This window comes from Quercus robur, chromosome 2 (genome assembly GCF_932294415.1).
Source record: "Quercus robur chromosome 2, dhQueRobu3.1, whole genome shotgun sequence".
Lineage (NCBI taxonomy): Eukaryota > Viridiplantae > Streptophyta > Magnoliopsida > Fagales > Fagaceae > Quercus > Quercus robur.
In genome coordinates this window covers 24,913,650-24,927,139 of record NC_065535.1, presented here as the reverse complement: position 1 = coordinate 24,927,139, position 13,490 = coordinate 24,913,650, and the positions used below count along the sequence as shown (strand labels likewise).

General features: G+C 35.7%; 1 protein-coding gene across 1 annotated transcript; it reads left to right on the top strand.

The window, feature by feature from the left end:
- The first annotated feature begins 1,309 nt into the window (after positions 1 to 1,309).
- On the top strand, positions 1,310 to 4,961 carry LOC126713018 (beta-amyrin 28-monooxygenase-like). The gene is made up of 3 exons (XM_050412609.1): positions 1,310 to 2,315; positions 4,183 to 4,370; positions 4,566 to 4,961. Exons 1-3 carry the CDS (start codon positions 1,361 to 1,363, stop codon positions 4,863 to 4,865), a joined length of 1,443 nt encoding a protein of 480 aa, XP_050268566.1. The 5' UTR covers positions 1,310 to 1,360; the 3' UTR covers positions 4,866 to 4,961.
- The last annotated feature ends 8,529 nt before the right edge of the window (positions 4,962 to 13,490 follow it).

Below are 13,490 nucleotides of genomic sequence, written 5' to 3'. Positions count from 1 at the left end.
TGAAAGAACAAGAAGAACAAGAAGAAGGAGAAGCTGGTATCTAGTTGAAACAAGAAACAAACCTGAGAAGATATAAAATAATGGGTGGTAGTGTAGCTCTATTTTACTTTTTTTTCTTTTCTGATTTCTCTTTACTCTTATTCAAATTCTTTACCAGCGGATTTTTTTTTTCCGACCAAAAATAGTAAATATTCTAGTATGGTACCGTTTAAGGCTTTAATTTTTTTTTTTTAAAAGGGACCTATGAGAACCGCGAGAATTGTGAGGTTCGACTGCGGTTCACATGGGTCCCTGCTTTTTTCCCATAGAGCGGTTCTTGAGGCTAAAAGAACCGCAAATGTCTTTTCTTTTGAGTTGTCTCCTACTCAGACTCAGCTATCTCATAATTTCATTTCTCCTTTTTTAGTCTTTAGACTTTTGCTCCTCTCACGGTCTCACCTCTCAAACTTAGAACTCAGTCACTCATCAGTCATCAGCCACCTTCATTTTTCTTCCCTCTCAATCTCAGAATCTCAGGCTCTCACCTAACCATTTTTTCTCTTTTTTTTGGCTCTTAGCCACATAATGTTTCTTCCAAACCCTTATCCTGCTGAACAATTAGTAGTGTTTCCCTCTCAATCTCAGATTTTCAGGCTTCCACCAACCATTTTTCTCTTCTCTTTTGCACTCAGTCACATAATTTTTTTTTCATAACCATATAACCGAACAAATCGGACCGAGTTGCTAAGATTAACTACACCTTGTGTAGATTAGTTTTTACCTTCCAAAAGTGAGGTGCGGTCAAGCATAGGGTGAAACCGCATCCTTTAAGTGTGATGCAAAAAACCTCTCCAAAATCGACTGAACCGATCTGTATACACTCCTACCCACAAGCATGTCACGTGAGCTGCCATGGGCATGCAAGTGTGCACACAAGGCTGCCACGGGCACACCAGCATGCCCAAAGAAGTTATTTGGGCATACCAGGGCGCATGTAATTAGTCGACATATTTTGATGTTTTTAAAGAGATAAGTTAATTAACTTTTTTTTTTTATTTTTTTTTATTTTTATGATGACATCCACGGATTAAATCCTCCTCCCACTATCATTTATAAAATAATAATAATAATAATAATAAAAAGAAAAGAAAAATTATATGTGCAGCTTTTAATTATATCTTAGGTGTACGTATTGATTATTGACTCTGAATTGACCACAAAATAAATTGCTTTTTTTTTTTTTTCTGTGAACAGTAAAACTGAGTACCCTCTTCTTCGCCCATATATATCTCAACTAAATTAAGACATTTCAACCAAATTTGCTAGAGCTTTTCCATCGCCTTTCTTGCTCTTGTTTACTGGCGTTACTGTGGAAGTAGCCATGGATTTCTTCCCAAACTTGCTTCACCTTGCACTTCTCTCGATTTCCTTTTCTCTCATCTTCCTTATTTACAAACAAAAGTCCACTCGTGCCAAGATCCCACCTGGTAAAAAGGGATGGCCGATCATTGGGGAAACTTTGGAATTTGTAATGGTTGGAAGAAAGGGAACCCCAGAGAAATTCATCAATGATAGAATGACCAAATACTCACATGATGTCTTCCAAACTTCCTTACTTGGAGAGAACTTGGCTGTATTTTGTGGTGCTTCGGGGAACAAGTTTCTGTTCTCTAAAGAGAACAAGTACGTCACTTCTTGGTGGCCACGTTCCATGAAAAAAGCTTTGCTTTTTCCTGAAGCTCTTGGAAACTCTTCCAAAGAAGAATCAACTATAATGAGGAGCTTCCTACCTGAATTTCTCAAGCCAGAAGCTCTTCAACATTACATACCTATCATGGACTCCATGGCAAAGGAACACTTGGAACTAGATTGGTCTCCTTACAATAAAGTCAAGGTTTTTCCACTCTCCAAGAAGTATACCTTTGCATTGGCTTGTAGGTTGTTCATGAGTATCAAAGATCCTAACCATGTGACAAGATTTGCTGATCCCTTTGCTCTTGTCACAGCTGGTTCAATGTCTGTACCTATAAATTTTCCAGGCACAGCCTTCAACAGTGCCATCAAAGGAGGAAAAGTTATTCGCCATGAGCTTTTATCAATCATCAAACAGAGGAAGAAGGAGCTATCCGAGAACAAAGGGTCGTCAGCTGCTCATGACTTGTTGACTCGTATGCTTCTTGTATCAGATGAAAATGGCAGAGTTATGAATGAGAAGGAGATTGCTAACAAGATTATAGGTTTACTTACTGCTAGCCATGATACTACTAGTACAGCTATCACTTTTGTAGTGAATTATCTGGCAGAGTTTCCTCAGGTTTACCATGATGTATTAAAAGGTACATTTATTTGGTTATGTTTATAGCATATCTCTATTTTACAGTATGAATTTCCTTTTTTACCTAAGCCTTAAAAAGTTTATTTATTTTTTGTCCTAAACTATTGAAAATGCTGCACCTTTTTTTTTCGTCCTAAACTCTTAAATATGTTACACTCACTATTTTTAAATTTAAAATTTTCATTTTTTTTCATCTTTGAACTATTGCAAAAGGTTTTTTTTTTTTTCAATTCTTTTTATTCCTTAAATCTTTGCAAGTTTTTTGAAACCAAACTAAATAGAATTTTTATTTTCTAAAAATGTTTGTTGAAAATATTAAAAAAAAAAAAGTTTAGGGACCGAAAACGAATTTTTGTAAAGAACAAAAATTAAAATTAATGCAAAATTAAAGAAAAAAAACAATATTTTAACCTAAGATTTTATTTCTTTCTTTTATAATATAGAAGACTAGTCAGTAACTCGTGCAATGCACGAAACAATTTAATGTATTACAATTTTTTTCTCTCTTTTATTTATTTATTTTTTCTAAATATAAAATTTGATAATAATGGTAGTTATTAAGAACATCCATAGCCGATGTTCTATAAAAAATGTCATTTTGACACACCAAAAGCCTACTTTATTATTTTACCATATTATTTTACAACATCTTATTTATCAGATGTTTTATTATTCAATTATATACATTAAAATAATATTTACTACACATTAAAATAATATATTAACTCCACCCACCAAACACCAAGAAAGAGAGAGAAGAGAGAAAGTCAAAAAGGATGAGAGAGAAATGAATAAAAAACTATTTTTTTTTAGCATTCTTGTCAGTACCGTTCCATTAAAATGGAACGGTACTGTTCACATGTGGCAAAAATTATGAGATTTGGAACATCTCATAAATGAGGTTTTTTGGTGTTTGGTGTGCCAAATGTGCCTAATATATGACATTTGGCACATTTGACACATATGCTGTGAATGCTATTAGGATATTTAGTATGATTGTGTTGGTATACGAAATTGTATATTATATATATATATATATATTAAGTATTTATTATGATTGTCCTGGAATTATATATATATATATATATATATATATATATATTTTGTTGATAACATGGAATTATATATTCTATTATTTCAAGAATATATGATATTCAAAGTGGGTGACTTGACTGACTTGAAACAAGTATAAATTGGAAGCGATGGTACTCATTTGCCGTGTCCTGTATAGTGGAGTCTGTGTCATTGAGTATTGGGCCACTCTAGATGAGTGTTTGGATTCACGTTGAGCTGCATTTCCCCTTTCTTCTTTTTTTTTTTTTTTTTTTTTTTTTCATGCGCAACAGCTTTTAGGAGACAATGTACTATTCATAAAAAATATTAAAAATAGATCCCACAATAGTATTTACACATTTAAAAATTATTTTATTACAGTGTTTTCAGTTTCAGCAAAAATAAATTATATCCAAACGGAGATTTCAATAAATCAAAAGCCACGTATTATTAAATCATTTACATTTGTATTTGTGAAAATTAATCAAATCTTCATTTGATATATACACAAATTGTTGTGAACTGTGTACAAGAGTGTGTGTCTCTAGACTTTTTGTTTTTATTTCGTTTCGTTTTTCTTTCAAAATGGAAGTACAATATAATTGTGTTTTGATAATTCAATGGTAACAACTAACAACAAGGAATGAGAATTTGAATCTTGAATGTCTCTCTTGAAAACATGAGAAGATGCCAATTAGTTGAGTTACAAGTTTTTGGCTAAATAAAATATAACTCATAAACTCAATTTGGTAATATTAATCTAATGAAAGGAGCGCAAATTTTTATTTATTTATTTTTATAATTTTGTTAAACAGAGCAAAAGGAGATTGCAAAATCCAAAGGTCCCAAAGATTTGCTAAATTGGGATGACATTCAGAAGATGAAGTACTCTTGGAATGTGGCATGTGAGGCCATGAGGTTGTCACCACCTGCTCAAGGGGCATTTAGAGAGGCTATAGTTGACTTCACTTACGCAGGTTTTAAAATTCCCAAAGGATGGAAGGTATATTATACTTACTCATACATAACCCAAATTATACAGCACTTCCATAATCCTAGATCTCTTATTCAACAATCAGAGACTTTACCAGTTGAATTAATTGAAACACACCAGCACTTCTATGTATTTAAATCATGATGCTAAGTGTTCAATATATATATATATATATATATATATATTTTTTTTTTTTTTTTGTAGACGTATTGGACTGCACATTCCACACATAAAAATCCCAAATATTTCCCAGATCCTGAGAAATTTGATCCTTCAAGATTTGATGGGAATGGGCCAACACCTTACACTTTTGTACCATTTGGAGGTGGACCTCGGATGTGCCCTGGGAAGGAATATGCTCGATTAGAGATACTAGTGTTTATGCATAATGTGGTGACAAAATTTAAATGGGAGAAAGCAAATCCAAATGAAAAGATTACGTACAATCCATCACCCATTCCTGTTAACGGTCTTCCTGTGAACCTTGAGATTCGTAAGTTCTAGATTGCACCAACCTTTGGTGACACAACCATCTTTATATTTATGCTTGTAGATTGATCAATAATTCTTGTCACTTAACAAGATTGTATACCTATTTAATTTAGCAATAATAGATTTTTATGAATAAATAAATTTTGGTTTGTCTTTTAAATCTTGTACTTGTTCATCACATTACTAAGTGCATAGAGGGCCAGACCTAGGAAGAACAAACAGGGACCGATTATCTCTAGGGTCAAACCTGGAGATAATTACAATATTCTGGCAACTTACCTTGTTGTCCAGGCTTTAAAAATATTAATTTAGAAATTGATTATACTATTGCTTTATGATGGACACCAAAAGAATTAAGGTGATTATCCACCGGATATTATTGTTCATTTGATTTTTGATTGCAAGAACCTTATAGCTCGAGAATGGATTTTCTCCCTTTTTGCACCAAAAAAAAAAGAAAAGAAAAACTTTTTTTTGTTAACCTTTAGGGAAACGAAATAATATTAGTAGGTCCAAAACTGATGGATGGAAAGCTTGATTTAGTCCAAAGGAAAAGTCTTGGCTTTTGGTTGGGTGAATATATTGACTCCATAAATTTGAGACAGACGCTTGTATATGGTTAGAATATAAAGATAGTATGAAGATATAGAGACAAGATGAGAGAAAAAAAGCAGATTCATTTAGCGGGTGACTTTAACCACGAACACCTGCATCATTACCATTCAATTTCGTTTGTCATATAAATGATCAAGGCACTAGACTATTCACGTCACGCAACATTCACGCATATCATAGCATGCCAAACATGTAAAATCAAATAATTTTTCCCATTAACCTAGTCTCCAATCTTGGATAAATGATTCTTGACTAAGTTTTTTCAATATAATTTTTACATTTTCAGAATGTAACTAGAAATCGACGTCATATATTATTTCTTAAGTTTGACTAGGAAACAAAGTTTAGTAATTTCTATTTCTCATTCTAGAATCATGTAATTTGAATATTTTTTTTAATGGAATAAAGATGTATTTTATCATTTTTGGTTTTCTTGCTTTTTTGTCTTAATAAGACACGTGGAGACTTCAAATGTAGAATTCTTAATCTAGGGGGTATTATGAGCCCTGACTCAACCCCCTTCTTGGGTCATGGTTTCTCACACAGACAATCAAGACACCAAGTTTGCATGAGGGTTTGCCCATATGTATGCATGTTGCAATGAGGCTCACCATAACTATGAGAGGAAGGAGCACTATATTATTGTACTCTAAAAGTATCTAATAATTTTCTATATATAAAAAGAGGTCTTGAGAAATTGAAAGAAGCATGCCTCATGTGATTGATGTGAGAAATTAAACAATAATATACGTATTTTCACAACATTTTTTTACTCACACATATTTTCACAACACTCAAATAACGTTATTAGAAATCTCTTACCAAACGGACTCTTTATCTCTCCTCTCATTTACAAAAGAGGCTTTTGGCTTTTGGATTAGTTCTAAACTTTTGGTGTGTTAGTTAGTAGAGGTTCTACCTAAAGACCGAGGGTATTAGCCAATTGATCTGGAGGCCTTAACCCTTGGGTCAAGGCAGGGGCGAGTAGGGATGGCAATGGGGCGGGGGGGGGGGGGGGGGCGAATGATGGGGTCTTCGTCCCCGCCCCGCATGGTTTTATCTTGTCCCATTCCCGCCCTGCCCCGCATGACGGGGAATACTTTCTCACCCCATCCCCGCCCCTTAGGGCCCCGCGAAGCCCCGCCCGACCCCGTAAAACTCAGCTTTTTGTTAATTTTCCCTACAACTAGTACAATTTTTTTTAATAAAACTTATTTCATTAATAAAAATATATTTGAAATTACAAATTTATCCCATCAAATCAAATCAATTTTTAGAAAAAATTGAATAATCTATCCAAGTGTTTAACAAGACAATCATAAAAAATAAAAATAAAAATCTCATAGCATAACACATACCAAAATAAAGACAGAAAATCACATTAGATAGAATAAAATATGCTAATATTAATATGTTTGTTTAAATAGTATGGTTTAAGGGTATGAAAAATTTACAATTATAACCCTTAGTAATGCGGGGTAGGGCGGGGACGGGGAGGGGAGGGGCGGGGTGGGTCTAAAAAGTCTAAACCCATCCCTGCCCCGCCCCGTGGTGCGAGGCTAAAATCTTGCCCCATCCTCGCCCCACCGCCTTTGCGGGCCGGGGAAAACCCGTGCGGGGCGAAGCGGGGAGGGGCGGGTTAAGCGGGGCGGGGAAAAATTGCCATCCCTAAGGGCGAGGCTAAGGGGGTTCGAGGGGGGGCACTTGCCCCCCTGGCCCCACCCAAAAAATCTATTAATATTTCTTCTATTATATTATATAATACAATAAATGCATTTAAAAATTATATAAATAAATGGTTAATAAATATGATGGTTTTTTAAACCAAAACCAAAACCCTCCTGATATAACATTTTTATAATTACAATTTCAAAACGATTTTTTATGTAAATAAACCCCTATTAGATAAATAATATAATGAATATGTTATTTTATTTCGAATTTTCTTGCATTCAAATATTGCTTAGTATACACACGAATGAATTGTTATTTTGCAAATTGATCTCAAATACTATATATATATATATATATATATATATATATATAATTAGAGTTTTTTCCTTCAAGGTGCCTATGCATAGCTCATCATTGTGTACACATCTTGAAGTAGTCCGTATGCTGCTACTTGGCCATGAACCAAAACTCTAGTTTTTATTTTTTTATTTATTTTTTTATTTTTAATACAAGATAGAAATTTTACTCTAATCTAATCTAAGTGCATATGAGTGTGAAACTGTCTCCTAGAAGCTTAAACCCCGGCCCTTGCCCCCCACACCCCATAAGTACTTATACTTGTGGAGTGACCATCGTACTAAGAGTGTGCGGTGGTTATCTACTTACATGCTTGATTGAATGCAAGCCAAGTAAATCTTAAATGTGATTTAACTTAGATTAAATTTAGTTGAATTAATTAGGAACCCCCATGATTAGGGCAATTTAATGTTAAGTAATGATATAATTCTTTATTAGGATTGATATTGCTTACTTAAATATGTTTCCTGTTATGCACGGTCTGATTTTTGACTGAATAAAAATTATTTGAATTAGATTGATTAGATTTTTCTAAATAGATAGCCTCCCATAAACAAGTAATCTAAACCAATCGGTGATTTTTCACATGTGATTTGATTTGGTTAATTGAATTTTCTTTGCTGGTATAATTTGATATGATTTGAATTTGCATTTAATTTTGAATTTAAAATTCAAAAACGTTTCCTTCTTTGATATGACATGGTTTTTAAAATAAAATTTTTATTGTGTGTTTACATATATTGTTTTTTTTTTAAAAAGGTTTATACTACGCAATATCATTACTTGGCCCATTTAATCTCGAATTCTACGATAATCCAACCAAGTAAATAAGTAGAGGCCGGTTCATATATTAGATCATATGAGATTTAGGGGGCTTGTTTGGATGACTTTTTTTCATCACTCAATTTTTGTCACTCAATTTCCATCACTCATCACTCATCACTTAAAATACCACACCCCGTTTGGTACCATCACTCACTTGCCATCACTCAATATTTTTCACACTGTATGTGGGCCCCATACCTGTCACTTGGTCAGAGCAAAGTTGTTTTGTTACCCGCCACTGGTTTTCATCCCCATCAGCCTCCTCTTTTCTCATTTCCCCTCACTCTGCCTCTCATAAAATACCATACCAGCTTCAAAAAATAAAAAATAAAAAAAAAAAAAAAAAAAAAAAAAAAAACCCAGACCTAGATGCGTTAAGAACAGAGTAGCCCATCAAACTTTTCTCACCTTTCTCTTCCCCTACATCTTAGATCCAAACCCATCACAGCCACATCACAAATCCAAACCCCACAACCATAACCACAACTCAAAAATCCAAACCTCATAACCACATCTCAAGTCTGAACTCCACGCCCACAAATTAGATCAGAAACTTGAAATCACCATGAAAATACCATACCAACCTAGGGGCCGTCGTCTTGCCTAACCGTTCAGTCGGAGATGAAGATGAGAAAAGAAATGGGTGAAGGAAAAAAGAAAGAGAAAAATAGAGCAGATCCGGTGGAAGGTAGAGAGGTGCAGCGAGAATCACCTGAGATGCTTGGTAGATCTGGTGGAGTGCGTTGTGTTCATCATGAAGAAGAAAGGAAGAAGCATTGGTTTGAGGAGTTAGAAAGAAAAAAAGAAAGAGAGAAGGAAGCTGTGGAGAGAAAGTAGAAGTGAGAAAGAAAGAAAACAAAGACAAAAGAAAGAAAGAGAAAAAGAAGGAGACGTTGGTGTCAGGACTTGAGTTGACAATACAATGAAATGGGTCCCACCATGTGAATATAATTACGAAAATGCCATTGAGTTATGAGTTATGGAAATTGAAAACAGCTAAAATGTGTTTTCAATTTCCATAACCCATAACTCAAAAAACAAAGAATTGAGTAATGGAAACAAAAAACTGGAAATAGAGTAATGGTGCTCCTAAATGAACTTCTCGCTATGGGTCCCACCATTTTTGAATTATGGAAACAAAGTTATGAGTTATGGAAATTGATGATCCAAACAGCCTTTTAATGTTTGACATGACGTATTCCTAGGCTAGTATCTTGATTCTAGACCTACGGTCCGGTTAAGCTGCACCTCTATGTAGGGATCAAGAGAGGTTCTTAATCTTGAATTAGTAGCACATTCCCAAATTTGAGTGTAAGACAGATCACACCAAAATCACCAAAGAAAGCAATTTTATTGGCAGACACGGTGGCATTCATGGGCCCACCATCAAACCTCACAAGGTAATTGTTCATTTTTTGTAATTGTGCTTTTTTTTGGGGGGGGGGGGGGGGGGAAGGGAGGGCATAAAAGTGAGATAAATTTCATTGAAAATCATGTGAATACTTGCACCAAAACTAACACAATGGCTGTAGAGCAAGCCTTCAGAACTGGGGTAGGTTATCTTTTGGTAACATTCGTTGAATGTTAGCACAAAAAAAAGAGGAGTTAGCACAAGCAGAGGCGGCTTCAATGGCTGGTACTACTCATGACATGGTGCAGACTCTTAAAGGAGAACTCTACAATCTTATGGTGAAAGAGGAGTGTTTGCGGCATCAGAGATCATAGACTAATTGGCTAAAGAGTGGCGATCTTAACACTGCCTATTTCCACAGCCGTACAACTCAAAGAAACAAAAGAAATTTCATCTCAAAACTGATTTTGGAGGATGGTTCAGTTGTGGCAGAAGATAAAAAAATCGGAGAGGCCATGGTGAACCACTTCAAACAGCTTTTCACATCCACAACCCCTTCAAGTTTTGATCAGATCCTTCAAGGAATTGAAGTCAAGGTCACACCTTCTATGAACGCAGATTTAACAAGTGAGTTCACTGCCGAGGAGGTAGAAAGAGCTTTGAAACAAATGAAGCCTCTAACAGCTCCCGAACCCGATGGTATGTCACCAATCTTTTTCAAATCATGTTGGACTTTTATTAGTAAGGATGTAATTGCTACCACTCTTGATATCCTTAATTCAGGTTCAATGATAGACAACCTAAACAATGCCTTCATCTCCCTAATACCAAAAACAAAATCACCTGAAACAACCAATGATTTTCGGCCCATAATCCTTTGCAATGTCCTTTACAAAATTATTTCCAAAACCATAGCAAACCGCCTAAAAAAACTACTCCCTAAGCTAGTGTCAAAAACTCAAACTGCTTTCATGTCTGATAGATTAATTTCAGATAACATTCTCGTTGCATTTGAGACACTTCATCACCTAAAAAATAAAAGGAAGGGGAAATTGGGGTTTATGGCCCTTAAGCTCGATATGAGCAAGGCATATGATAGAGTGGAATGAGTTTTCTTGGAAAAACTAATGGTGAAATTGGGTTTTGCAGATAGGTGGATTTCTCTTATTAGTTCTTGCATTCGATTTGTTTCATACTCTGTATTGGTAAATGGAGAACCCCACTGTCACTTTGCACCCAACAGAGGACTCCGTCAAGGGGACCCTCTATCACCATATCTATTTCTTTTGTGTGCAAATGGCTTACACTCACTAATACAGCAAGCTGAACAGGTTGGTTCAATTAAGGGAGTCTCAATTTGTAGGGATGGCCTAAAGGTTTCACACTTGTTCTTCGCAGACGACAATGTGCTCTTTTGCCGTGCAACCACCCAAGATTGCAACTCCATATTGGATATTTTACAGCAATACGAGGCAGCTTCTGGTCAACAAATAAACCGAGATAAAACACAATTGTTCTTCAGTCCTAATACTGATCAGCCAACGCAAGAAAGCATTAAGACTCTTCTTGGTGTATCAGCCACTTCTCACTATGAAAGATATCTTGGCTTACCTTCCTTTGTTGGCAAAGGAAAAAAGAAAAGTTTTAGCTACATTAGAGAACGGATTTGGCACAAAATGCAAGGTTGGAAAGAAAAGATGTTGTCGCAAGGAGGAAGAGAAGTTTTGATTAAAGCAGTCCTTCAAGCAATGCCTACTTACACCATGGGGTGCTTCAAGCTCCATAGAACTTTATGCAAGGATATTGAAATGCTAATCCGGAAGTTTTGGTGGGGTTATAAGGGTGAGTCTAAGGAAACACATTGGGTTGGATGGAAAAAACTATGTTTGCCAAAATGCCAAGGGGGTTTGGGTTTCAAGGATATTGAAAACTTCAATTTGGCCATGTTGGGCAAACAAGTGTGGAGGTTGGTGCATAACAAGCACTCTCTTTTCTACAAGGTATTTAAAGCTAAATATTTCCAAATGGTTCAATCCTTGATGATAGTGTCAATGAGAATGGGTCGTATGCTTGGCAAAGCATCTTGAGAGCATGGGTTGTGCGTATGGGTGGGAGATGGAGAATAGGGGATGGGAAATCTGTCATTATTTGAGGTGATAAATGGTTACCAGACTAGCACTCTAGCCGTGTGATATCGCCTATAAAAAATTTCCCAAGCAACACTCGGGTGTATGCACTAATAGAAGAGGAAACTGGGAGTTGGATTGAAGATAGAGTTGTAAAGGAGTTTCTGCCTCACGAAGCAAGATCCATAGTCAGTTTATCTCTAAGTTCAACTCATGCCGACGACTCCTTTATATGGACAAGAACAAAAAATGGTTTCTATTCCACCAAGTCTGCATATTGCCTCCTCTCTAATGAAGCGGCTGCCTCAGCACCTATTCCATCCAACCCGAGGGCACACAAAAAATTTTGGTTGGACAATTGGTCTTTAAATGTTCCAAACAAAATCCGTCACTTCATTTGGAGGGCAAGCAATGATTCGTTACCAACAAAGCTAAAGTTGCAGAAAAGGCATATCACATAAGATTCTAGCTGTGAGCGTTGCTGCTGTGAAACAGAAGACATTATCCATGCAAGTTAGGGCTGTCAGATGGTGAAAAGTATATGGTGGGAAGTGGAAAAATGCCGCCCCCTTTTGGTTGACATATTCACTAGCTTTCGAGACCTGTTCCATGGCATTCTTCTGCAGAAGTAGCCAAGATTGGCTGATATATTTGCTTACATTGCGTGGAGTATTTGGTATAACAGAAATGCCCAGAGAACGGGCTCTCTAGCAATATCATTAACACATATTTACATTGATGCAGTGCAATAGCTTCAAGAGTACCAAATGGCTCAAGACCCTCCTCTGTTTCAACAACCAGTGGCTCATCCAGTTCATTGGTTACCACCCCCGCTCTCTCAGTACAAAGCCAATTGTGATGGAGCAATTTTTAAGGACAAAAATTTAGCTGGTTTGGGTGTAGTGGTCCGTGACTCAAGTGGTTGGGTCATTGTAGCACTTTCGGAGCGTATCAATATGCCATCGTCTGTGGAAGAACTAGAAGCGTTGGCTTGTCAAAGGGCAATTTCATTTGCAATTGAGATAGGTCTCCAAGATGTGGTCTTTGAAGGAGACTCTGGAACCATATACAGTCACCTCACCTCAGATGCGCCTTGTATGGCCCCATTTGGAAACTTAATTGACGACTCTAGGATCCTTGCATTAACCTTGAGAAATGCATCCTTCGCACATGTCAATCGTGATGGTAATGCAGTAGCAGACAAACTCGCCAAACTGGCGAAACATTTGTATGAACCCCAAATTTGGTTAGAAGACATCCATAGTGATGTAACCAATCTTGTAATCCTTGATAGAAATTTTTTGCCTTATTAATAAAAGTTCAATGACTGTTTCATTAAAATAATAATAATAATAATAATTTTTGAGCTGTAGTGTGTGTTTGTTTTTTTTATAAAAAGATGGATAGTTATCTCACGTTGCATAAGAAGGCATATTATGTATACTATAACTTGTTTTACCCTCATTTAAAAATCATTAATACTTTTGTGTGCAATCTGTGATATGCTTTTGTGTTAGAAAAACTATATTCCCTCTCCCATGTGTGTTTGTTTCTTAAAAAAAGAAGAAGAAAAAGAAAAAATATATATAGGGTTGGACTCAAGTTACAACTGATATAATTTTAAGCAATGTTATAACACTCAATATTTTTAATTGAATGTGAATTTTAACAAATCAACCATTGGATTAT

What these genes read in the sequence shown, in the direction of transcription:
- LOC126713018 (XM_050412609.1), top strand. Translation starts at nt 1,361, where the DNA reads ATGGATTTCTTCCCAAACTTGCTTCACCTTGCACTTCTCTCGATTTCC. An exon ending in TTACCATGATGTATTAAAAG is followed by an intron (nt 2,316 to 4,182) that starts GTACATTTATTT and finishes TTTGTTAAACAG; the next exon opens with AGCAAAAGGAGATTGCAAAA. An exon ending in AAATTCCCAAAGGATGGAAG is followed by an intron (nt 4,371 to 4,565) that starts GTATATTATACT and finishes TTTTTTTTGTAG; the next exon opens with ACGTATTGGACTGCACATTC.